Source organism: Mobula hypostoma, chromosome 4 (assembly GCF_963921235.1).
Source record: "Mobula hypostoma chromosome 4, sMobHyp1.1, whole genome shotgun sequence".
Classification (NCBI taxonomy): Eukaryota; Metazoa; Chordata; class Chondrichthyes; order Myliobatiformes; family Myliobatidae; genus Mobula; species Mobula hypostoma.
The window spans coordinates 49847102-49874906 of NC_086100.1; the positions used below are offsets into that span (position 1 = coordinate 49847102).

The following is a 27805-nucleotide window of genomic DNA, read 5'->3' on the forward strand; positions in this document are numbered from 1 at the left end:
TCTTTTGTAATGTTATACTGTTTTTGTTGTGAATTACATTACGCTTTTGGTAGTCGGCATTATACTTTTTTCCTATATATATTTACAGTTCTCTGGGGTTGAATGCTCAGATTAATTTTTTTTTTCTTTTACACACAGAAATGGGTTTTTTTTTCAGTGGGAGGTTGGGGTGGGTACTAATTTTACATAATTCTATTTTGGGTGCTTTTTTAAAATTGCTATGAATTATATATTGGATTTGTTTGTTTTGCACTGTATAAATCTCCATTTTATTGTTTTTTTCTGTAGTTTTATTGTAGAAATGCATAAAAAATTAGTTTAAAAAAACAAACAACTTTCTGCAGCTTATTTGATTCCTGTGGTGACTCCCCCCGCCCATATCAGACAGTGATGCAGCCAATTAGAATGCTCTTCACAGTAGATACGTAGAAATTTGCGAGTGTCTTTGGTGGCCTACCAAATCTGCTCAGCCACCTAATGAAATATAGCCATTGTCATGCCTTCTTTGTAACTGAATCAATATGTTGGCCCAGGATAGATTGTCAGAGATGTTGACACCTAGGAACTTGAAATTGCTCACCCTTTCCACTTCTGATCCCTTGTTGAAGGCTAGTGTCGTTCCCACATCTTACCCTTTTTGAAGCCCACAGTTAATTCTTTGATCTTACTGATGTTGAGTGCAAGATTGTTGCTGTAACACCACTCAACCAGCTGATCTATTTTGTTTTTGTATGCCTTCTTGTCACTATCTGAAATTCTGCCAACAATAGTTGTGTTGTCAGCAAATTTATAGATGGCATTTGAGCCGTGCCTAGCCACACAGTCATGGGTGTAGAGAGTGTAGAGCAGTGGGACAGGCACACATCCAGTTAGTCAGTGTTAATTATTAGCGAGGTGGAGATGTTATTTCCAATCCGCACAGTCTGTGGTCTTTCGGTGATGAAGTCAAGGATCCAGTTGCAGGTATTGGAGCTTCTTGACCAGAACTGTTGGAAAGATTGTGTTAAACGCTGAGTTGATTCTAGCCATAACCAACCTCTCAAAACACTTCATCACCGTGGATGCGGAGAGAAGGCAGGAGACTGGGGCAGAGAGGAAAATTGGATCAGACAAGATGAAATGACAGAGCAGACTTGATGGGCCAAATGGCCTAATTATGCTCTTATACCTTATGGTCTTATGGTAGATGTGAGTGATACTGGATGATAGTCTTTAAGGAAGCTCACCCTGCTCTTCTTAGGCTCTGGTATTATTGTTGCCCTTTTGGAGCAGATGAGAACTTCTGACTGTAGCAGTGTGAGATTGAAAATGTCTTTGAACATAACCACCAGCTGGTTGACACAGGTTTTCAGAGCCCTACCACGTACATCAGTGGGGCCCGTCGCTTTCTTGAGGGTTCAGTCTCTTGAAAGATGGTCTGACATCGGCCTCTGAGACAGAGGTCACAGGGTCACTGTATGCTGCAGTGTGCCTTATAGCTGTAGTTTTATTCTCCCTTTCGAAGTGTCCACAAAAGGTGTTGAACTCATCTGGTGATGAAGCATCACTGCCATTCATGATGTTAAGGTTCTCTTTGTAGGAAGTAATGGCCTGCAAACCCTGCCAGAGTTGATGTGCATCTGATCCCATCTCTAACCTCAATCGGAATTGTTCCTTTTCTCTTGAGATCTCTCTCCATGGCCTTCTTGTATAGTCCAGAATTGTCAGACTTGAATGTCAACAGATCTAGCCCTCAGCAGACCACGAATATCCTGGTTCGTCCACGGTTTTTAGATCTGGGTATATACGTTATGCTCTCACACACTTATCTACACAGGTTTTAATGAAGTCAGTGATAACTGTGGCATACTTATTCAGACTTGAAGATGAATCCCTGAATACAATCCAGTAATACCGACAGTCCCGTACATGCTCCCGCGCCTCCCCTATTTATACCTTCTTTGTCCTCTCTACTGGAGCTGCAGTCTTCACACTCTGCATGTACTCAAGGAGCAGAAGTACAGCCAGGTGATCAGACTTTCCAAAGTGTGGGTGTGGGGTTACATGGTAAGTTCTCTTGATTTTGGTATAAAAGTGGTCTAGTGTGTTGGCTCCTCCGGTTCCACAGGTGATATGTTGGTGACAATGACTTACCTTCCCTACCACAGACATAAAACTCACTTGGTCTACAGTTTCCAGGATGATTCCTATTTCCACTCATTAGCTACTTACCGGTTCTGAGATGAGGAACAAAGTTTAGTAGTTCTAACATATATCTGTATGTAGCTCTATCAAAAAACAAGTAGTTATATCTCAGCTACCTTTCATTGTTGTGTTGGACCACTTTTACTCCCAAAAGGAAGGCGATCAATAAGGAACACACCAGCATTGCCACACCCAGAAATATGGCTCTGTTCTCTCCATCTTTTAGGGCGGTGTCCGTTTTTCGTTTGTCCAGAATATCTTGTGTCCTTATCTTTTTATATATGCTTCTGAAATGCAAACAGATACATTAGTAAAATCTATCTTACCCTTTATTGAAACGCTGATGGCAGTAGATTATATTATGACATGTGGAATCACAGATGTCAATGGCTTAAATTTTTAAAAAAAAGTAGTTTAGAAGTTAATGAAGCAGGAGATAACACTTAGCGACATCAAGGTCCAGTGCAGTGACTTCAATGTAAAAACATAAGAAACTCTGCAGGTGATGGAAATCCAGAGCAGCACCACACAAAATGCTGGAGGACCTCTGCAGGTCAGGCAGTGTCTATGAAAATGAATAAACAGCCAATGTTTCAGGCTGAGGCCTATTTTCAGGACTGGAAAGGAAGGGAGAAGATGCCAGAATAAGAATGTGGGGGGAAGAGAAGGAGAGCAGGCTAGAAGGTGATAGGTGAAGCCAGGTAAGTGAGAAAAGTAAAGGGCTGGAGAAGAAGGAATCTGATAGGAGAGGAGATTGGACCATGGAGAAAAGGAGAAAGCGGGGCATCAGGGAGAGGTGATAGGCAGGTGAGGAGAAGAAGTAAGAGGCCAACTAGGGAAAGAAAGAAGAGAGAGAAAGAAAAGAAAGAAAGGAGAACAAAATTACTGGAAGGAGGAATCGTAGTTCATGCCATCAGGTTGGAAACAGAATATGAGATGCTTCTCCTCCACCCAGAGAATGGCCTCTTTATGGCAGAAGAGGAGGCCGTAGGCTGACATGTTGGAAAGGGAATGGGGATAGGAATTAAAATGGTCGGCCACTCAAATTCTGCTTTTGGCAGGTGGAGCGGAAATGCTCGACAAAATGGTCCCCCAGTTTATGTTGGGATTTGTCAGGCTAAAGAAGGCCACTTCAGGAGCACCGGATATAATAGAAAACCCCAACAGATTCTCAGGTGAAGTGTTGCCTTCCCTGGAAGGGTTATGTGGGTTCCTGAATGGAGGTGAGGGAGGAGGTGAATGGGCATGTGCAGCATTTTCTGGCTTGCAGGGATAAGTGCCGGAAAGGAGATTAGTGGGAAGGGACAAATGGACAAGGGGACCACAGACAGAATGATCCTCGCAGACAGCAGAGAGTGGAGGTGGTGTTGTGTTTAGTGGTAGGATTCCATCAAAGGTGGCAAAAGTTGCGGAGCATGATATGTTGGATGTGGAGGCTCATTCAGTGGTAGGAGAGGACAAGAAGAACTCTATCCCTGTTAAGGCAGCAGGAAGGTGGTGTGAGCACAGATATCCAGGAAATGGAGGAGATGCGGGTGAAGGAATCATCAATGGTGAAGGAAGGGAAACCCTGTTCGTTGAAGAAGGGGGACATCTCTGATGTCCTGGAAAAGAAAGTCTCATCCTGGGAACAGAAGTGGTGGAGGTGAACGAAATGAGACAAGGAAGAGGCATTTTTACAGGAGACAGTGTGGTAAAAGATTCAAGATAGCCATAGGAATTGGGTAGGTTTATAAATGATATTGGTAGACAACTTGTCTCCAGCGAAGGAGACAGAGAGATTGGAGAGGTGTCAGAAATGGCCTGAGTGAATTTAAGGAGGAGGCAGAAGTTTGAAGTGAAGTTAATAGAATTGACGAACACAGCATGGGTGCATGAAGTAGCATCAATACAGACGTCAATGTACTGAAAGAGTTGTGGAACTTGGTGAATGGACTGTTGCATATAGCCAACAAAAATGTATGCATAGCTGGAGCTCATGCGGGTGCCCATGAATTTGGAGAAAGTGGGAGGAGCTGAAGGTGAACTTGCTGAGGGCGAGGACCAGTTCTGTCATACCGAGGAGGGTGGTGGTGGTGGAAGGGAACTATTTGGGACTTTTGTCAAGAAAGAAGCAGAGAGCTTCAATGTTAGTACTGCTTGTCACAATTGGCTACTTCACCAATACACGCAGGGGCAACTGAAGTAATTCATCTAGGTCTTGCAGGAAGGAATCTTAGGCACCCTTGGGTGAAAAAGGAAACAATCTCTGATGTTTGCTGGGTCTGGAGTGAAATCTTACTGGGATATTCTGTGATATGTGGAAAAAGACCTTCTTAATATAATCTCAAGAGAATGTAAAATTATTGTCGTCTAGGATACTCAGCTAGACATTGAAAGGGGTCCTATTCCTACAGGCTGGTGGACTGGAATACTGGCTCTTACATATTTCAAATGTCTAGTCTTTTATTGAGCTGGGGATGAGGACACAAGTAGTCCTCTGCTCACTGAGATCTCTTACTGCTGTTGTGTGATGTGGGGTCCAGCTGAGCTCGGATCCCATCTCCTTTCAATACAGGAATTTAGAGGTATGTCTTTAGCTCAAATGTAGAAACATAATGGGACATCTGATATGTTAGTGACACACACAAAATACAGAAGCCAGAATAAGAAGGTCGGGGGTGGGGAAGGAGGTCAAGCTGGCAGGTGATAGTTGAAACCAGATGAGGGGGAAGTGGATGGACTAAGAAGCTGGGAGGTGATAGCTGGAAGAAGTAAAGGGGCAAAGAAGAAGGAATTTGATAGGAGAGGACAGTGGACTAAGGAAGAAAGGGAAGGAGGAGGGGCACCTCGCTTTGTCAAGTGCCTTCACTTTGCCCACCACAGAAGATAGGATTCCCATAGCAATTTGATTTCCCATTCCCATTCCAACATATCAGTCCATGGCCTCCTCTTTTGCTATGACGAGGTCACACTCAAGGTGGAGGAGCAGCACTTCCTATTCTGTCTGGGTAGCATCCAGCTTGTTGGCATGAACATTGATTTCTCCAACTTCCTGTAATTTCATCACCGTCCCCCGTCTCTCTTTTTCCATTCCCCATTCTGGTTCCATTCTCAGCCCTGCTCTTCTTCACACCTGCTCAGTGACGCCTCTCCTCCTTACACTTCTTCTATGCTTCACAACCCTCTCCTACCAGATTCCTTCTTCTTTCAGCCCTTTACCTCTTCAACCTATCACCTCCCCATTTTTTATTTCATGCCCCTCCCCGAACTACCCACCTTCCCATTCACTTAGTTACATCTAGCACCTGGCAGCTTGTACAGTACTCCTTTCCCATGTCACCTGCTTATTTCTGGTTGCACCCCTTCCTTTCCAGTCCAGTCAAAGGTTATCAGCCCAAAACATCCACTGCTTATTCCCTTCCACAGATGCAGCCAGACTTCCTGTGTTTCTGCAGCACTTTGTGGGTGTTGCTCATTCTCTTGGGTTTCTGATGTGTCGGTAATCCTGATTCTTGAAATGGACATGTGTCGGTGTCCATTTCAAGAATCAGGATTATTTAACGTCACCTCCTGTACACAAATGTAAGGGAGAATGAAACTATAGTTACGCCACACAAAAAAACCAGAGAAGACAAAGTACACAATAATAAAAAAAAACGCATTAATTATAAATATATAAGGTAACTTGTATGCATTGATTGTATGTCTATAAAGTGCCACTTGGCTGTACATAAGATGCCTGACAGGAAACAATAAAATACTGGTGGAGTTAGTGGGTGGAGGTGTTGATCAGCCTTATTGCTTGGGGAAAATAACTTGTTTTTGAGTCTGGTGGTCCTGGCATGCATGTAACGTAGACTCCTTGATGGAAGTGGGACGGGATGGGTGGGTTCCTTCATGATGTCATTGCCTCTTTCTGTAAATGCATCTTTAATAGCGGGTAGGATGGTACCGATGATGGATATAGCAGTTTTGACTCCCAGTTGTAGAGCCTCCCTGTCTGCTGCAGTGCAGTGTTATACTGAGCAGTGATACAACTTGTCAGATGCTCCCTACTGTGCATTTCAGCATAACTAGTAGCATTACATGAAAAGAAGCTTGGATTTTGCTCATGGTGGCTCAGACTGGCACCATCGAGGCTCTAAATAGAACTGCTCCAAATTCCGGCATCTTGTCCTCCAATAGATTAAGGTTATTTGAGTATCTCCAAGCAGGGTGTCATTGGTTTCATGAAGTATACTCCTTTTCTCTCTTCGCAAAATTACAGCATCTGTGATTGCACCAGTATCACTTTGCTAGTGTTGTGTCTGATGCCTAATGGCCAGCCGACTCCCTCTTCCATTGTACCTGCTGGAAGACTGCCGTCTCCGGCTGAGCAGTCCAGACATGACACCACTTTAGGTCATTCCGCAAAGCCATCCATCTTGATTATTTCTCCATCAGTGAAGCAGCCTCGAGTGTTCCTCCTTGGGAGTGTAAGTTAAGGAAAGGCACATGGATGACTGCATAGAGGGAATACGTGGGACTAATTAGATAGTTTCTGTAAACTATTGGGAATGCTTTATACATTTAGTTAAAAAATTCCTTAGTGCTGCCTTTTACTTTACCCTTGTGGCTAAACAGATGGCATACTGGTCAGCAACCCAGGAAAGTACCAAGCTGCTGCAAAATTGCAAAAGTGGCAGGTAGAAGTCAATAATTGAGTTGGTGGTGCTGAGAGATGAGGGGGAAGAGGTTAATGGTGATCTGTCCTTCCTGAGCTGAACATCTCCAGTTTGAGGTGAAGTGATGGTGTTATGTGGAGTATTGAACTCTTTTTAAATATTGCTGGCATCAGATCAATGTGGCATGTGACTGTCATAATCTGCCTTCTTCCAGTGGGTGTGAATATGCATGCATCAGTTGACATATTAGAGATGATTTGCCCTCCATAGCACCAAATGCTGGAGGGATGTGGGTGAATTTTCATCCAAGCATATTCAGCCTTTTTCCATAAACTGACACTGATAAACAGCCTCATTAATTTTCTCTTTATCTCACCTGGTGAGACACAATATTTTAGATGAGGTGTAGCTAAGGCACTGTGCAGCTTTATCATTTCCTCCTCTCTCTCTGATAGCCCACGTCCAGTTGTGTAGTCCAATATCCTGTTCAATTACTCCTGACTCCCCTATTTGCATGTGATTTGGTGCAGGTCTACTGAGGTCCTAAGGTCTCTTTCAATCCCACACTTAGCTTGACATTACTGTTCACGGAACATTTGCTATCTAGTTTCCCTGTATGCCTGCATGTTTTGCATTCTACATTAACTTTTGTCCACTATATTTCCAGGCATGTATACTGTTCGGCATTTATAAAGGCAGAGCAATTTTTACAGGATTGTTTTTGCAGGGAGGAAACCATCATTCACCCAGACTGAAACGCTGTTTATTTATTTCTTCACAACAATAACTGTAGGAGAGAAAAGGATTATTAATAAACACTGAAAAATAAGGTCGAACTTTGATCAAAATGCGCCACATAACTATGAGTTGGTGAAATGACCTATGAGCAATGTGACTGCTAAATCTGAAATATTGTGGCATACGTTCCTCTCTTCCCTCGAGCTTTACTGCTCTGGCATGACACACTATACTGCACTCTGTTATTATATTCGGCATTTTACCACACAAAACTTAGCAAGCCGTCATTTGCTTCTCTGGTTGGCAGGATTTTTTGGCTTCTTCTTTGTTGAGATATTTAATAGTTTTGATGGACCCTCTGGCCCATGTGCCTGACACTTTATGATTTTATTAATTTATTCCGAATGCAACATGATTTCTACCGCATGTCTGTAGTGAATGCCAATTTCATTTCTTTGTTGATGGTGTGTGGAAAAAGAAGTCAATTAGTCAATCGCAGAATAAGTGGCCTTTAGAACTTATGTTCCAAGTGGGAAATCATTCCAGTGGACACTGAATGCATTATTTTCTACTAATTGAATCAAGAATGGAGTATTTAGCACAGAAGCCAAATGCATTTTCCTCCCCAAATCAAGAAAATATAATTCAGAAATGCCATGTCTGCAAAATAAAGAATTTCTCCTCTGATTTTATGAGGAGCACTCGTATGATTTATTAATGTTTATCAGGTATAGCAGCAGGGCACAAATTTATCTCAGAGTAATATTACGTTGACAACTGCAGCACTTGTCACATTGACATCTTTATCACAATTCAAAGACATCCTCCAAAAATAACCTAGAGGTTGTATATTTGTACATTCATCTCCTCATGCCCGCAATGGCCTTTGGCTTGAGCATTTGAAGATCATTGTACTTGAATTTAATGCTACCAGCGATCAAAGTGGAAGGTATGCCCAAGTATAAGCCAACAGGTATCTTTGAACAATTTGGCATTGGATATTACGGGGAATCAGAACTTGGAAAACGTGTGTAGTTGAGGATTCCTTCCTGCTCTGTATCTGTATTCCTCTCTCAGTCAGTGACACAAGTCATTTGAAACTGTCTGTTTAATAAGTCACTTTCAGAAAATGAGCAGTTCAGTGACAATTCCATATGCCTCCAGGTTTTCAACTAGTGCCCCTTTTGATATTTGTCAGTTAAAAAGCATTTTCTGATATTGTTTAAAGTTAGCAGAGGCAAACAAGTAAATTTAGAGATTTTCACAATCTAAGTAAAATCAATATAAATAATTAATCAACCTCTAAACTAAAACTAATATTATTTGTATTCTATTTAAGAATAATACAGATAATTTATTTTTCGTATCTGGTACTGCAGGCCTTCTGAGAACCCCTGGCATAAATTGTGCTACCTTACAGCTTTACATTGTATTGATATCTTATAAAATAAAAGATGTGATCCTATCAAAGGTGAATAACAGAGGCATTAAGATGGAAAGATGTAATTCACAGCAAAAATAGTTATCACTAAACTTTAGTGTTGACATGATGGTTGGAAATGTGTTGCATTTCCAGAGGCCGTCGTTTCATCGTTTACCTTAGAGAATGGAGGAAAGACAGGAATTAGAGCTTACCTTTCTGGTTCATCTTTCTGTTCTGCCTTGGACCACAGAAACATTTTAGGTAGAGAATCACTGTTGATGTCTCTCACAGAAGAGGAGGAAATTGAGTTACGTTCAAGAGGCCTATTGAAGGGAAAATCCATGAAATTAATTTGAACACACTTGCTTAAAAACTCAAATAATTTGCAGTCTCTGTGTACTTTTGTGTCTCTTGCCATGTAACAGGAATACTTGGAATTTTCACAGAATTTTCTCCCTTAATGTGTTATATCTTTCAATCAACTCTAATTTGTTTTTTTGCTTAGATGATGCAAGATTTTTATCAGGAACTGTCAATTTTCTGCTATTAAACTACAATGATTTACAGTGCCGTCCTGTACAGGTTCTCTGATTGGTTCTGAGGAAGGAAGCCATAGCAACGTATGAAGTTCACAGGTGCTTCTATGCAACAAATAATTGCTGATGTGGAAGGTAAACTTTGTGACTTAAGCTCCCTTGTGTTGATTTAATGACCGGGGTGACAGAATGGAGCATGGGCTAATAGCTAACAGAGTGAAAGAGGGAAATTCTTATTTTATTTGAATTTTCAGAGTGATGATATGAACATTCAAAGCTACAAATCTGAGCAGGAACAGAGGCCACTCAGCCCCTCAAGCCTGGTACAATATTAAATAAGATTATGGTTTACTGATTGTCTCTTCTGTTAGTCTTTCAATCTGTGACTTTTCAAGAATTCATCTACCTATTCTTTAAAGCTATTCAAAGACTCTGCTTCTACTGTCATTTGAGGAAAAGAGCTCCATAAACTCATGAAAGTAAGAAAAGTGCTTCATTTCTATTATAAATGTGTAGGCTTTTATTTTTTTTAAAAAACAGTGAGTCCTAGTCTAGATTCCGCAATGGAAAAGCACCCATCTTGCACATAACCGGCATGTCAAGATCCCTCAGGATCTCACATGCATTCTAATCTATCTCAGTCTTCCAATCTGTCCAACCTTCCCATATCAGCCAACTCTCCCGTTCCAGGTTTCAGTCTAGTAAACCTCATAACTGTTTCCAACACAATTCTTAATATTTATTTAAATAAGGAAGTGAGTACTCTAGATGCAGCTTCAGCATCACCCTATTAACTGAATCAATTGCATATCACAGCTCTACAATATCTCATCATTTAGATCGTGTTTCTCTTTTTTCCTGCCAAAACAGACAAATTCATGTTTTCTCACATTATATTCTTCTGACTCGAACTTTGTCCCCTCTGTTCATCTAAATACATCCTGGTATCTTTTTCATAACTTACTTTTCTACCTGTCTTGTGTTATCAGCAAGTTTATCAACCAAACCTTCAGTGCCATTTACATGTACTGTAAGAGGCTGTAAATCAATCATCAATGCCAGTAATCTGCCTTCTCAATTGCATGGGAGTGCCAAGTAAGGTAGCAGTTAGTGTGATGCTCCTGCAGCTCTGGCATCAGATTTTGAAGTTCTATTCTGGCTCAATCTATAAGGGGTTCGCATGTTCTTTCTGTGAATGCGTGGGATTCCTCCGGGTGTTCCAGTTTCCCCCTGCAGTCCAAAGAAATACTGGTTAGTAGGTTAACTGGTCGTTGTAAATTGTTCCATGATGAGATGAGGCTAGCATTAAATAGGTGCATTGCTGAGTGGTGTGACTCATTGGGCCAGAAGAGTCTGTTCCGCGCCGTGTCTCTAAATAATCAATTTTGCTCTATAGAAAAGTCGTCAGTAATGCCAATTTATGTCTGTTAATCTCAGGCAAAACTAACATGATGCCTCCTGCATCAGGAGTTCAGATTTTCAGAAACAATGTTTTGTTTCGTCTTATTGAATATCTTCTACCAATCTTAGAATCGTACACCTGATTCATCTTTTTCCACGGTTCATGTTCCTTTTCCAAAGAACTCCACTAAGATGGCCAATCATGATTCTCATTTCAAAATACTTCACTTCCCCTGTCTGATGATCTTGATTTTTCTAAGAGGCCTGCTATTGCTCCTCCAGTACCAGCTTCGACCAGGCAGGCCTATGGTGCAGTGGCATTAGCACTGGACTTCGAGGTGAACGGTCCAGAGTTTGGCTCTGGCCGGATCCTTGCATGCTTTCCGTCCATGCTGGGTTGAGCGTCAAGCTAGTGACTCAGCCTTGTTAAAAAAAAAAAAAAAAAAGTCAACTGCAATGGCAATGGCAAAAACGCTGCCTGATGTGCCACAAGGTGCAAAAAGGAACAACAACTTGCTTCGACCATTCTTCCTACTAAAGACATTAAACTGACCCATAGACTCCCGCTTACTGTCTCCAACCCTTTCTAAATGAAGGAATATATATTTGCTAAGTTCCAATCTAATGGGATCAACCCAAATCTAGGGAATTTTGAAAAATTAGAATCAGAATCAGGTTTATTATCACCAGCATATGTCATGAAATTAAAACCAATTATCTCACAAGCTACTTGTTAAAGTCTCTGGATAAACTCCATCAGGACTCAGTAATTTCAGCCTGTAGCCCCATTCAATTTGCTCAAAGCTGCTTCCCTGGCAGAGTAATTTTCTTAAATTCCTACCTCCCATTCCTTTTTGAACAGCTATTTCTGGAATTTTACTTGTAACATTTGTAGCAACAACAAATGCAAGAGGCTTTGGATGCTGAAATCTGGAGAAAAACACTCCAGCGGCTGAGTTCCAACAGCAGCTTGTTTTATGCACAATACCTATTTGATTAACTTATCATCTCTGTACATTCCATTATTAATTTCCAAGAATGACTCACTAGCAGGGGTTCCCATCCTGGGATCCACCGACACCTTGGTTGATGCTAAGGGTCCATGGCATAAAAAAGGTTGGGAACCCCTGTCATCGTTTTGATCACCTGTCATTTTGTTAACGCTTTGTGTTCTCTTGAAACATTTTCCATCTGACTTTACATTTCTGGATTCTTCCTTGTTAATCTTTTAGTCATTATTTGTTGTTTCGTTTACATTCAGTCATCGGATTCATATCTGTTTTGTGTATACTGAAAGATACCCTTAAATGTCTGCCACTGCATCTAATTTTCCTGCTCACATTAGCAAGCTCTGCCCTCATACTCCTATAGTTATCCCTATTTCAGTTCAGAATTACATTCAACAACCGATTCTCCTCTCTCTCATATTAAATGTAAAAGTCAATAATATTATCACTGCTGCAAAGAGGAATCTTCACTTCACTATGAAATTATTAATTAATTAATCCACAGCAGCATGTCTAATGCATCTACTTTCTGTTTGGCACCAGAATATGTTGTTCCACAAACTATTCTGAAAGCACTTTATGACTCTTTCATCCAGACTAATTTGTTGTTGACCCTCTCCGTGCTTTGAGGCGCATCGGGCGGCAACCTTGCAGTTTCTTTGGCATTTGTCTGTTTATTATGAGGCCGAGTTGTTAGCTTGACACTCAACCCAGCGCGGATGGAAAGTGATCAAGGAGCCAGCCGGATTTGAACCCGGGACCACTCACCGCAAAGGCGGGTGCGGATGTCACCACACCACTAGCCAATAATTTGCCGGTCTAATTTTCACCTTGTTACGCTTATCCTGTTGCTCTCATGACCACTATAAAAATGGATCAGTGGAAGGTGAACTTTCTGATCATATCATTTTGGATCCTATCGCTGACAATTCACCAACATGATGGTGTTGCCTGTGTTCTAGCCAGCCCAGATTGTAGCCACATTGAAAGCTTTTTCTGAATTGGCTTCTAAGGCCATCTGCAGTCTCCCCTCTAGTACTTGGCTGTGATCTCAGTGACAACATTACACCGGGGGTATGAGGAAAAGAGAAAGCACCAGCAAGACGGCACTCAGAGGCTGCTCAAAGATGTTTAGCTGATATGTGTGTGCAATTTGGGATCTTTTGGTTAACAAATTTGATTTGGTATTTTTGTTGAGGTTAGTTTCTATTTATCTCTGCAGAAAACCATGGGATGATTAATGACAGAGGGAGGGAAAAACATGGGACTGCCCAATATGAACATGTCAATGTGTAGTTGGACTTGTTATTGATGATAATTATGCAGTTAGATGAAATAATCATGATGAGCTGGCCAGAAAGCTCTTAGCTGCCGCCTTCGTTGCCCTCTGCCCCCTTTTTCTTGCTTCTTCTACTTCTGCTCCACACATGCTTGGGCTGAGCCCTTGTAAGGGTGTGTAACATACAGCCTACAAAGTAGTGGAGGGCTGCTCCAAAGCTGTCCTGCTGTCACCTGGCAGCACTGAATTTACTGAATGCTGTTTACAAATGGCACAATAATGACAAGAACCAAATTACATCTTCTGTCAGCCAGTGGCTATTCTTCTGACTGTCATAGCGGTTAAAGTGCAGAATGGAAAATGAAATATTGAAAAGTGCAGAAAACAAGACAGTTGACAGTGTAGTAGACAAAAAAAATTGTCTCACCATGTGTGGTTACAGATCAGCTTTAATTCATGGAAATGGAATCCCACCTGGGGGAGTGTCTTATCCATGTTGAGATATGGAACTTTTAAAGCGAGTTTGCAGCCCATTGTACCCAATACCACGAGAAAGCTCCAAGGTTATCTCCATTCTATCTTCTAGCAAGAACAGAAGGATTATACACAGAGCCTTCCTAAATGGAATGCATCAGTCCCTCCCTTATATTTATAATGACAAATTACGAACAGTACCTTCAACTCCAGCTTGGAGTGATCCTGAGGTACATTGAAATTTACTGGGGAGGCAGTCTTTGCCCTGGTCTGACCTTGTGTTGTAGCTGAAGTAAATAACATATTTCAGTAATAGTGTTGTTACAGAAAGATAAATGTCTTATAATCTACTTCTCCTTGTTCATGTCGGAGAATTTTGCCATGAGGATCCTCAGTTTATATGAGACTCTCTCTCCCTCCTCCTCTCTACTTTCTAGCACATTTTGTGTATCCTCATCCATGTCTGCTTTCTGCAGAAGCTTGAAGTTAAGGCCATATACTTCAGCACCAGGTAAACTATTTCCTGTAGAGTACAGTAAGTCTAAATGGCAACAAAATTTAGTATGGACGTACCAATGGCCAGTGCAACGTGTATTTTTTTGCCATTCACTATGTGATGGCCAGCTCACTCAATCCTAGAAATGTGCATGCACACATTAGTCACCGTACTGTGACTAATTCAACATCTGTAATGGCCAAATCAGAAGCAACAAGGAGCCAAACTTTGCAATCAGTATGTTTGCACTTGCCGAGATGGCAAAATAAGTATCAAGCCCACTACTGTTCAGATGACAAAACACTGTATTAAAAAAAACTTAATTTCATAAAGCCCATCAAGTTATTCTGTGTGGGCAGTATAAAAGTTAATATCTTTTAATAGATTTTATTTTTCTCCAGTTATCTTATGATCATTCAAACAAATTTACTCTCACTAATATTTTGTACCTTTCATTTTGTCTCCCCGTTTGCTAAATGATCTAAAATTAGAAATTGGTATCAAAACCAATGATACAAAATAAATGTCCAATGCTGACTTAGGTCTCATGCTTTCACATGGACAAACACAATCAAAGGCTATATTTAAATTCCTTGTGAACTAGTACTGCAATGGAAATGGGAACACAGCTGTTCATACAGTATATCAGATCACACAAGTAAACATGATTGTGCTGATGTCCTGTGTGGGTTGTGTAATATTAGGTTCATGCTTGACCTTTAGCTAGTAAATGGAGAAAGGGTCTAAAATGAGTCACATGTACTTGTAGATGAGAATACAGAAATGCTGGTTTATGGAATTATAGGGCAAAAGAAACTGACACGGCAAATGGAATAGAGAAAATGTGATAGACATGACAAGTTTCTGTCTATAGGTCAATGGTATTTAATTAACTAGTCATTAAAATCTTCCAGTTACAATCTGAAAACATGGCTACAGTCTGTAATGCAGTAGCAATTGTCACTTTTGTCTCATCTTGATTTTTCGGAGTTCTGTGAAGAAGTATTTTGACAATGGATAATAGTGGTGTTCCAGTATGCTTATCCTCTAGATTCCAATGAAAAATGCCCCTTCTTGAGAAAATGATGCTTTCGATTATAAATTCTTTTCAGAGGAAGAACTGAATTAATGGTCATTTGCATCATTACCTGCTTTTCTTTGGGAGACTTTCGGTACAAAAGATAATTGCTTGAATCAAATTATAAGCCCCTCAATCAAATACTAATTTCAATAGGCTTTAATGGAAGCTGTTTCAGTACAGTTAAAATACTGCAATTTACCGGGCAATTATGCCCTGCTTTCAAAAGGCAAAACAAATCCAATCTGATTGATTGCCACCCCATCATTTTCTCTCAATCATTAGCAATTTGATGGAAGGCGTCATCAACTGTGCACTGAAGCACCACTTACTAACAACGTGCTCACTCATACATAGTCTGGGATTTTCCAGGATCGCTCTGCTCTGGACGTCAGCACAACTTTAGTCCAAAAAATTCCCATTAGCATCAGGGCAGCAATTTACTGAAGGTGGCATTAAGGAGCTGTAAGACCATAAGACATAGCAGCAGCAGAATGAGGCCATTTGGCCCATCGAGTCTGTTCCACCATTTCATCATGACTGATCCAATTTTCCTCTCAGCCCCAATCTCCTGCTTCTCCCCGTATTCCTTCATGTGCTGACTGATCAAGAATCTGTCAATCTCTGCCTTAAGTATACTTAAAGACTTGGTCTCTACAACTACCTGTGGCAAAGAATTCCACACATTCACCACCCTCTGGCTAAAGAAATTCCTCCTCATCTCTGTTCTAAAAGGATACCCCTCTATTCTGAAGCTGTGTCCTCTGGTCTTAGACTCTCTCACCATAGGAAACATCCTCTCTACATCCACTCTATCAAATCTTTTCATCATTCAATAGGTTTCAGTAAGATCACCCCTCATTTTTCAGAATTCTACTGAATACAGGCCCAGAGCCATCAGACGCTCTTCATGTGACAAACCATTCAATCCTGGAATCATTTTTGTGAACCTCCTTTGAACCCTCTCCAGTATCAGCAAATCCTTTCTAAAGTAAGGGGCCCAAACCTGCTCACAATACTCCGAGAGGGCTCACCACTGCTTTATAAAGTTTCAACACTACACCCTTGCTTTTATATTCTAATGTTTTGAAATGAATGCTAACATTGCATTTGCCTTCTTCACTAAAGACTTAACCTGAAAATTAACCTTTCGGAATTCCTGTACAAGGACTCCCAAGTTCCTTTGTGCCTCAGTTTTCAGTATTTTCTCTCCATTTAGAAAGTAGTCAACCCTTTCATTTCTTCTAGCAAAGTGCATGACCATACACTTCCCGACTCTGTATTCCATTTGCCATTACTTTGCCCATTTTCTTAATCTGTCTGTCATTCTGTAGCCTCTAGTTCCTCCAAACTACCTGCCCCTCTGCTTATCTTCATATCATCTGCATACTTTGGAAAAAAGGCATCAATTCCATCATCCAAATCATTGATATATAATGCAAAAAGCAGTCCCAGCACTGACCCCTGTGGAACACCACTCGTCACCAGCAGCCAGTCAGAAGAGGCTCCCTTTATTCCCACTCTTTGTCTCCTGCCAATCAGCCACTGCTTCATCCATGCTAGTATCTTTCCTGTAATACTATGGGCTTGAGGCTTGTTAAGCAGCTTCACGTGTGGCACCTTGTCAGAGGCCTTCTGAAAATCCAAGTACACAACATCATCTGATTCTCCTTTGTCTATTCTGCTTGTTATTTCTTCAAAGTATTCCAACAGGTTTGTCATGCAAGATCTTCCCATGAGGAAACCATGCTGACTACGGCCTATTTTATCATGTGTCTCCAAGTACCCTGAGACCTCATCCGTATTAATCAACTCCAACAACTCAACCACTGAGTTCAGACTAACAGACCTATTGTTTCCTTTCTTCTGTCTCCCTCCCTTCTTGAGGAGTGGTGTGACATTTGCAGTTTTCCCGTCTTCTACAACCATTCCAGAATCCAGTGATCCTTGAAAGATCGTTACTACTGCGTCTTCTCTTCACCCACCTCTTTCAGAACACTGGGGTGTACACCATCTGGTTCAGGTGACCATCTACCTTCAGACCTTTCAGTTTCCCATGAACCTTCTCTCTAGTTATGATAACTTCACACCCTGCATGCTCCCGACACCTGGAACCTCCAACAAACTGCTAGTGTCTTCCATGGTGAAGACTGATACAAAATATTGATTCAGTTCATCTGCTATTTTATTATCCCCCATTACTACCATCTCCTGCATTGTTTTCCAGCAATCTGATATCCTCTCTTGCCTCTCTTTTACACTTTATGTTTCTGAAGAAACTTTTGGTATCCTCCTTAATATTATTGGCTAGTTTACTTTCACTTTCCATTATTATCTTAATAACTTTTCAGTTGCCTTCTGTTGGATTTTTAAAGATTCCCAATCTTCTAACTTCCCACTAATTTTGCTCTATTACATGCCTTCTCTTTGGCTTTCGTGTTGGCTTTGACTTCTCTTGTTAAACATGATTGTGTCATCTTGCCTTTAGAATACTTCTTTCTATTTGGGATGTAAATATCCTGTGTCTTCCGAATTGCTTCCAGAAATTCCAGCCATTGCTGCTCTGCCATCATCCCAGCCAGTGTTCTTTTCCAATCAATTCTGGCCAACTCCTCTCTCATGCCTCTGTAATTCCCTTTACTCCAATGCAATACTGATACATCTGACTTTAGCTTCTTCTCCTCAGGTTTCAGGGTGAATTCGATCATATTATGACCACTTACTCTTCAGCGTTCTTTTACCTTAAGCTCTTTGATCAATTCTGGCTTATTGCACAACACCCAATCCAGAATAGCTGATCACCTAATGGTCTCAACCACAAGCTGCTCTGAAAAGCTGTCTCGTAGGCGCTCTAGAAATTCCCATTCCTGGAATCCAGCACCAACCTAATTTTCCCAATCTACCTGCATATTGAAGTCCCTCTTGACTATTGTAACATTACCCTTTGGCATGCATTTTCTACTTCACATTGCAATTTGTTGCCCACATCCTTACTACTGTTTGAGGGTCTGTATACAACTCCTATCAGGATCTATTTACCCTTGCAGTTCCTTAACTTTATACACAATGATTCAACACCTTCTGACCCTATGTCTCCTCTTTCCAATGATTTGATTTCACTTTTTACCAACAGAGCAATGCTACCCCTTCTGATTTCCTGCCTAGCCTTTCAATACAAAGTGTATCCTTGGACATTAAGCTCTCAGCTATAATCTTTCAGCTATGATACGTTGATGCCTACAACTTCATACATGGTAAACTGCACCTGTGCTGCTAGTTCATCTACTTTATTCCATGTACAGAATACATTTAGATACAATGCCTTCAGTTCTGTATTCACCCTTTTCAATTTTGTCTCTTTTACATTGCAACTCATCCTGTTGACTGCAATTTTGCCCTATCAACAGCCTCTCCTCACTACATATTGCCTCTGTTTGCAAACCAGCTCCCTCATCTTCAGCACTAATAATCACCTTTCCTACAATATTTTTTGCATTGAAATATAGACAGCTCAGGACACTAGTTGTACCATGCTCAACCTTTTGATTCCTAACTTTGTTTGAGGTCTTACCAACATCTGTCTCCACAGCCTCTCTACTAATTGTTCTGCTAGTCTGCTTCCCATCCCCATGCAATTTTCGTTTAAGCACCACTGTGCAATATCAACAAACCTTCCTGCTAGGATATTAGTCTCCCTCCAGTTCAGGTGCAAAACATCCCTTCTGTACAGGTCCCACCTTCCCCAGAAGAGAGCCCAATGATCTAGAAATCTTATGCCACCCCTCCTAAATGAACTCCTTAGCCACATATTAAAGTGTATAATCTTCCTAGTTCTGGCCTCCCTAACACATGGCACGGGTTGTAATCCTGAGATCACCACTCTGGAGATCCCGCTCCTTAACTTAGCACCTAACTCCCTGAACTCCCTGTGCAGAGCCTCGTCATTCGTCCTACCCACGTCATTGGTATCTACATGATCCACAACTTCTGGCAATTCACCCTCCCACATAAGAAAGCTGAGGGCTCAATTTGAGATATCCCAGATCCTGGCACCTGGGAGGCAGCATATCATCCAGAAATCTTGTTCTCACTCGCAGAACCTTTTGTCTGTTTCCCCAAATTAATGAATCCCCTATCACCACAGTGTGCCTCTTCTCTCTCCTTCCCTTCTGAGTTACAGAGGCAGACTCGGTGCCAGAGACCTGAACACAGTGACTTTCCTCTGTTAGGTCTTCGCCCCCAGCAGTAAAGTGATATACCTGTTGTTGAGGGGGATGGCCACAGGGGTACTCTGCACAGGCTGCTTAGCTCCTTTCCCCTTCCTGACTGTCACCCTGTTTCCTGCATCATGCTCCTTGTAACTACTTCTCTATATGCCCTATGTTCACCTTCAGCCGCCCGAATGATCCGGAGTGCATCCAGTTCCAGCTCCAACTCCTTAATGCGGATAGTTAGAAGCTGCAGCTGGATGCACATCTCACAGCTGTAATTGGCAGGGACACTGGAGGTCTCCGTGCCTTTCCACATCCCGCAAGAGGAGCATTTTACTATCCTACTTGTCATCCCTCCTGTCCTAGCTGAGCAGATGTCGGGAAGAGATGGAAGAACTTGATCTTTCCTTCCCTTTGCTTTCTCTGAGTGAAGCCTCTCTTCGTAGAAGTCTCATAGGCTAAAACCTTACGATCGTAGTTAAAGTGGAAGTTAAGGAGCATTAGGTGGAAAGCATTTGAATAATGGGGATGGTCTCTGCACATACAGAGATGGTTGTGGTTGTTGGAGGTTAATCACCCCAGCCTCAGACCATCACTGCCAGAGTTCCTCAGTACCCAATTATCTTCAGTTGCTTCATCAAGGACTTTTGCTTCATCATCAAGTTCTGAAGTGAAGAATTTCACTGATGATTACACAATGTTCAGTTCTGTTTCTAACAACGCAGCAAATAAACCTATCCATGTTTGCATGCAGTAAGATTGGGCCAACTTTCAAGCAAAGACTGATACGTCATAATATCATTCATTCTACAAAAGTGCCAAATATGAGCAATTCCAAAAAGAGAGAATCGACCTCCTATTCTTAATGTGCAATGTCTTTACCCTTGCTGAGTGCTCCACTATTAAGTGGACCATAGCTTCAAGAGCAGGTCAGAGGTGGGGGAGTGGGATGAGCTACTCACTTCCCAAAATCCCAAAGCCTTTCCACCAACTATAAGGAAGAAGTTGGCAATATTCGCCATTTCCCAGGATGAGTGAGATTCAGCAGCACTTGCTTTGGACTATCCATAATAAAGTTGCTAACTTCATTGGCACCCTAAAAATTCACACTCTTCACCTCCAGACATGGCATACACTGCAGCCACAGTGACTGCAACGTACTGTATGCCATGTCTAAGCTACGCCTACAGTACCACCCAAACCTACGCGATGAAGAACACGATCAGCAAGGAAGTAAGAACAACTCTACAATATTTGTGTGTTCTAAATCCAGTTGACACTATCCAGATTTGGAAATATATTGCTGGTGCTTCATTGTTACTAGTTCTAAAGCCTAGAACTCCCTGTTGAGCAGCGTTGTGGAAGCCACAAGAGACCGCAGATGCTTGGATCAGGAGCAAGAAAGAACCTGCTGGAGGAACTTGTTGGGTCAGGCAGCATCTGCGGAAGTAAAGGATAGTTGATGTTTCAGCGAGAGACTTGTGAGCTCATGTTGTAGGAGTCCCTTCAGCAGAAAGAATAGAGCAGTTCGAGAAGGTTGTTCATCACCACATAACCAAGGACAGTAAGGAATGAACAACAGTTACAGGCTTTGCCAGTAATGCAAAGATACTGAATAATGAATACTAAAGAGAAACAATAGGAAGAGCTACAGTCATGAAGTGCCTCTGCTTGTTTCAAATAGATGTGACCCTCAGGCTCGGCCAGCACGTGTCCATCTAGGGGAAGACAACTTCTGGCCTCACCAAACTGAGAAATCTCATTTGTTTGGCTGCTGTGTGATGTGTTGCCCAGTTACAAATCCGCGCTGCAAAATATCAGACAGTACACCATATGCAATTAACTGATTGAGCTTTATAAATCTTAATCTGAATATAGGGTTAGTAAAGAAAATAAAAAGAAAAAGGGCCCATTTTAAAAGAAAAATCAAAAGTGCACGTTGGAGCTCACAAATACGTCCATTCATCAACCATCGATCTCCTCCGAGCATCACCGACCTTCGAAACCTCACTCCCGGTCCACTCCGTCCGGTGGTCTTCCAGCTCTCTCCACACGCATCTTCCTTCTTCCCCTCTCGCCGAACAAAGACCATGAAAATCTCTCTTCCAGACTCATAAGAAACAACATTTCCCTCATTGGATGCCCCCCCCACCCCGCCACCCCACATTCCAGACCTTGTTATCTCCAATCATAACCCAAACATTGCTGCTACAGAGAAACCATTACATTAGCAGTGAAACCTTACAGCGCGTTACACTCTCCCCCCACCAGATTTAGTCATGTACCAATGACGTTGAGATAATTCGCCAACCCTTCCTGCAAAACACAAACTCCAACTCAGGTGTAAAAGGCAGTGACATAGCTCCCCAGAACAGTAGGGGTCACGCTCTGTTCCCCTGGTGCTACGTAGGCCAGCCTATCCGGTGGTCTCCTAATTCTCTGAGACCTCCACACCCCCTCACCTAACTCTTCAGGTTCAGATATTACTGGGGAAACTTGAGGTCTACCTGGCGAGTCCTCCCACGATCTATCACTCGTGCCCACCTACAACTCGGTGCCCTCTGTCCCATGGCCAAACCCCGCTTCCTCCTCTGCAGAGTCCCACTGCAAACCAGACTTCCCAGAGATAGTACCCTGCCCACCCCCCCCACCTCACCTGTCTCAAAGGGAGAAGGGCCGGGAGTCTCTTCCTCAATAAATGGGGAGTTAGCAAAAGGCAGCATATACCACACATCCAGGTCCTCATCTCCTGCATCAGTATCCCTCTCAGAGGTGGGGCCGGCCTAACCTCGCCTGTTGGGAGCCCGGTAGTCCCCCCCGCGTTTCCAACAGGTCCTCTTACTAGATGTAGGCCAAGTCGGGCTCTGGGTCTACCTGCACCTCGTCACCCAGCGGCAACAGGTGGTTCCAATGGAAAATCTTGACAGGCCCATTCCCATCCTCTGGTTTCACCCAGAAAACTGGTAGGTTTGGCATCTGACTCTCCACCACATAGGGCGTAGCCGCCCAGCAGTCAGGCAACTTATGCTTCCCAGTAGCCCCAAGTTCTTTATGAGGACTCTGTCTCCTGGCAAGAGTTGGGAGAACTTCATCTATTGATTGTATCTCCTCTTATTCCCTTGATAGTGCTTGGCAGCTGACACCCCAGCTAATTCATAAGCCTTTTTCAACTCTCTTCTCATGTCAGACATATACTTCAGATACGTCTTCAGTGGGAAGTCACCCTCGTCAGTCCCAAAACAAAGGTCAATGGGCAACCTTACCTCGCATCCAAACATCAGATAATGAGGTGAGTACCCAGTAGCTTCATTTCATGTACAATTATAACTGTGAATCAGATGCTCAATATGTTGACTCCACCTGCTCTTTTTGCTGATCTCCAGGGTCCTGAGCATGTCTAGCAAGGTCCGATTAAACCTCTCTGGCTGGGGATCGCCCTACAGGTGATAGGGCATGGTCCTCAACTTCACGACCCCGAGTATGCCCAGTAACTCATGAATGAGTCTGCTCTCGAAATCCCGTCCCTGATCACTATGTATTCGCCTGGGAAGGCCATAGTAAATGAAATACTTCTCCCATAATACTTTTGCCACGGTAGACGCCCTCTGATCCTTGGTAGGAAAAGCCTGAGCATATCTGGTATAGTGGACCGTGATGATTAAGACATTCACCATGTTGCTGGCATTGGATTCTATTGACACCAGGTCCAGAGGCCCCACAGTCTGCAGGTGGGACAAGGGAGCTGCCCGCGTAGGCAGTGTCTTCCGCCATATGCATCGCATGCATGACTTGCAGTATTCTTCAACCTCCGACTTCATTCGAGGCCAGTGAAACCATTCTGTGAGCAATCCATAGGTCTTTTCCACCCCCAAATGTCCAGAATCATCAAGAAATGACTTCAACACAATGCTCCGATACTTCTCCAGCAGAACCAGTTGGCAACGCCAGGGTTGGTCTGGTGGTGACGTGACCCGGTATAAGATCTGGTTCTTCAGCTCCAGCTGAGGCCATTCTCGCAGTAATGGAGGCACCAACGCATGTTTCATCTTCTCTGCCTGAGCCATATCTCCAACTTCAACCACCGCCCAAATGGTACCGATGCCCGGATCATCTTGCTGACCAACTGCCACTTCCCCAGAACTCAATTCCGGCAGCTGATTTGTCTTCAGAGCAGTCAGGTTACAGTAAACTTGGGGGATGGCGTCATCAGAAGCCCCCAATTGATCCACCACTTGATCCTGCCCCGCCTTTTATTCTGCCTTCATGGTGATGGCAAACTGACATATGGCCTTCACCCCCAGGGCAGGAACACTCTCCCACTCATCGCCCATGTCCAGTCCCACATGCCCCCGTTGGGACAAAGCATCCACATCAATGTTCTGGCTTCCCGGCCGGTACTTCAGGCTGAAATCATAGACGGACAACGCCGCCAACCACCAATGGCCCGTGGCATCCAGTTCCGCCAAGGTCAAGATATAAGATAAAGAGTTGTTGTCCGTCCTCACCTCAAACTTTGCCCCGTAGAGGTCGTCACTCAGCTTATCCACCACTGCCCATTTTAAAGCCAGGAATTCCAACTTGTGCATGGGATAGTCTTTCTTGGAAGGCGACAGACTCCGGCTGACAAATGCAATGGGTCTCAACCCAGTGCCCTGATCCTGATACAGGATGCCCCCCAAGCCCTCCTGGCTGGCATCCGTGTGCAGTACATTCGGCAATCAGAGGTCTGCAAAAGCCAGCACCAGCGCTTGGGTCAGCAAATCCTTCAATGACTGAAAGGCCTCTTCACAGTTAACATCCCACCTCGGTCCAGTGGGCTCAGATGAGTTAACATACTCTCCACCCTCCTGTTCCTTTTTCCCCTCCCTTTCTTCCCCAAGGGAGGGTAACCGCACAGAAGCTGATTCAAAGGGTGACTCACTTTCGCGCAGCCTTTCATGAACTGAATAGTAACTATAGAACCCAAGGAATGAACACAGAACGCTCACAGTCTGGGGTCTTGGCCAAGTTGAAACCACCTCTATCTTAGCTGGATCTGTAGCTACTCCATTCCATGAGACGATGTGCCCAACATATCTAACAGACATCTTGCAGAACTGGCACTTGGCCAGGGAAAGTTTTAACTCTTCAGCTTTCAAGTGGCCCAGCAACTTCAGCAGCCTCGCTTCACGTTCTTCGAAGGTGGATCCAAATACTGTGAGGTCATCCAGAGACACCAATACCTTGAGCAAGTTCATATCCCCCACCGTCTTCTCCATGACCCGCTAGAAGGTTGCAGGAGCTCCCAAGATGCCCTGGGGCATCCTTTTGAACTGGAGGAATCCCAGGGGACATATAAAAGCCGTCTTCTCTTTGTCGGCCTCACTCATGGGGATCTGCTAATATCCACTTCTCAAATTCAGTACACTGAACCACTTCACACCACTCGGACAGGCCAGCGTGTCTTCGATCCTCGGGACCGTGTACTGGTCAGAGACAGTGCGCTAGATCAGAGTGCTATAGTCCACGCACATCTGTACCTTCCCATTCTTCTTCCAGGCCACTATTATTGGGATGCATAGGGACTTTGGGACTCAGTGATGATCCCAGCTTCCTTCAACTTACACAAATTCTGCCGCACGTCTTCCACGTCTGCAGGGGCCAGTCTCTGCGACCTCTCTCTAAACGGGATGTCCTCGGTCATCCAGATAGTGTGACGCGTGCTCTTGGAACAACCCACATCAAACTCATCAGTGGAAAAGACACCTTCCAGCTTCAATATCTTCTCTACCAGCCTCCACTTCCAACCTGCAGGAACCGGGGAGTCACCAAAGTTGAATGACTCAGTGGTCAACCTTCCCCCTTATCCAATAGTTTCTCCCCGGCGTGCCTCACAGGGGCACTAGGCATTACCATCACCGGGAACAAATGTGCCAGGGCATCCCCTGCTTGAAGGTGATCTCTCTCTTCGTAGTGTTCCTGATGATCACTGCCATCCTGCTCACCTGTACAACGGAGGGCTTCTGCAATTTCGGCCTCACCAGCACCCCAGCAGGAAACCCCGACTCCCCCTCGTAGTCTTCCAGAGTGTCCACTAAGAGGGCTTCGCTCTCAGGCACTCCGGAAAATCTGGGGGTCCCTATCACTCTCGCTACTCTCCCGCGCCGTACTACCATTGACTTCGATTGGGTGAACGTGAACCACAGTCCCTTGTCTAATTTCTTTTTCCAGCCTGATGCAGACACGCACTTCCTCAAAAGCAGTTCGAAACCCCGGGTGCACGGATGATGTCCCCAAAAAGCTCTCACCAGCCTTCTCCTTGCAGGCCCCCATAAGCCTCCTCACAAGAGGGGTGTTGGTCCCCACCGGAATTGAAACGCTGCCCTTCTCAACAGGGTCCGGACAAACCAGCACCACTGTATCAAGGACCTCAGACACTCCCATATCGGCCTCCAAGAACTCCAACTTCACTGACAAATGACCGTCATATGGATAATCACTAGCACTAAGCCCTCAGATCACCAGTGCACTGAATAGTGTCAATGTTAAGTGCTCCAGATACCGCTTGTAAAACGAATGGTTCAACAATGTGACCTGCGACCTGCTGTCGAGTATGGCTTTAGCATAAATACTCTCTTTTTGTAGCGACACACTAGAGCATGGACTCTCTAAGCTTTCAGGAATTGGGCCTTTTGCTTTTGGGAGTTCCCTGGTACATTGCTGGGAACGTGTTCCCCCAGAGGCACCAGGCCGTTCCCTCACTGGGTCTCCTGCGGGATTTTCCAACGAATCTCCCTGCTGAGGTACCCGGGGCCTCACTCTCCTTCTGGTGTGACAACTGCAGCCAGCAGCCCTCTGCATTGTTCGTCCCCTTGGGGTATCTGCCCCTCCCATCAGCTTCTTCATAATGGGGGGCGGGGTCACACCTGCTGATAACAGCCGACATATCTCCGTTCTCAACTCTGCCACAATCTCCTCTACTGCTCCCCGGGGTAGGCTATCTGTGGTCACTTCACCGCAGGGGCCCACTACCGAGGACTGTACGCTGCTGACAGAGTCCTCCCGTGCCTCTGCCGCATTCTCCTCTTCCTGTACCATTCTGATCAGCTCAACAAAAGATGGAGAGGCACGCATCTTACGAGACTGTCAGAGACCCCAAGCAATCAGGTCTTGGGACTGGACGCCCCTGGCTACCTGGCCCATTCTTAACTGACCCACCTCAGTCACCTGAATGACCCCTCTATGCTGCAAGCAATTTAGCTGCCTCTCTAGCCAAAAAATAAAAGCAGAAAATTTTTCTCCTTCTCCTATCGCATGTTTTGAAACCCCACCATGAGCTCCATTGGACTCCCTGTCAGGCCAAAAGCATTGTCCAGTGTTTGCATGTAATTGACAGCTGTCGCTACGGGATACCGCAACCTGACGGCTCTCACAACGTCAGCAGCCTGCCCATTCAAACTTTCAACCAATCTCTGTCGCTTTACATCATCCAAGCACTGCCACTCATCTCACAACTGACAGGTCTGCTCTGCCCAAGTCTCATACTCCTCCTCCTCTTTAGGGGTGGGCATTATTCCAGAGAACAGGCAGAGCCTGCCAAAGCTGGAATTTTGAATTTGATTTTTCCATTTATTCGCCAGAGATGTAAGGGCAGATACTAACTCAGAATTCTCACTCTTCATCAGGGGACGTGGACTAATTAGACGTTCCAAATCCGACCACTCTTTCCCCTCACTCCTCAGAAACGAGAGAACCCTTTGGGGGGTTTTGAAATCACCGCCCCCAGCTACCGCTACCTCAGCGCTGGTCTGCATTAAAACGAGAGCTGCGCCAGCTATTTTATCGAACCTCCGCCTATAATCACAACTTTAATAGTACTTAACAGGTGAATTAACAATTCCTCCGGAGTACAAATATCTACCCCACTGGTTCATTGTTCAGGGTAGTCACACAGCATCCAACGGAATCAATCCCGAACTTAGCCCCCACAATTGTAACCCTCAGTCTCGGCCAGCACATATTCATCTAGGGGAAGACAACTTCTGGCCTCGCCAGACTGAGAAATCTCGTTCGTGTGGCTGCTGCATGATGTGTTGCCCGGTTACAAATCAGTACTGCAAATATTAGACAGTACACCATATGCAATTAACTGATTGAACTTTATAAATCTTAATCTGAATATAGAGTTAGTAAAGAAAATAAAAAGAAAAAAGGCCCATTTTAAGAGAAAAGTCAAAAGTGCATGTTGGAGCTCACAAATACGGCCATTGATCAGCCATCGATCTCCTCCAAGCATCACCGACCTTTGGACCCTCGCTTCCGGTCCACTCCATCCGGTGGTCTTCCAGCTCTC

The 27805-nt window shown here is 43.8% G+C and overlaps 1 protein-coding gene across 3 annotated transcripts in view; it reads right to left on the reverse strand.

Annotated features, from left to right (window-relative positions):
* s100p (S100 calcium binding protein P) overlaps window positions 1–27805 on the reverse strand; it is a 52810-nt gene that overhangs the window by 12976 nt on the left and 12029 nt on the right. Inside the window, exons 1-3 of one of the 3 annotated variants that reach the window (XM_063044866.1) lie at window positions 9392–9487; window positions 9204–9314; window positions 2301–2471 (exon numbers count right to left, since the gene is read on the reverse strand). In XM_063044866.1, the coding sequence (XP_062900936.1) occupies window positions 2301–2471; window positions 9204–9247 (215 nt within the window). In that variant the 5' untranslated portion in view covers window positions 9248–9314; window positions 9392–9487. Of the gene's footprint in view, window positions 1–2300; window positions 2472–9203; window positions 9506–27805 lie in introns of those variants that run through there. The other 2 variants (XM_063044865.1, XM_063044864.1) reach the window with 2 other exon arrangements.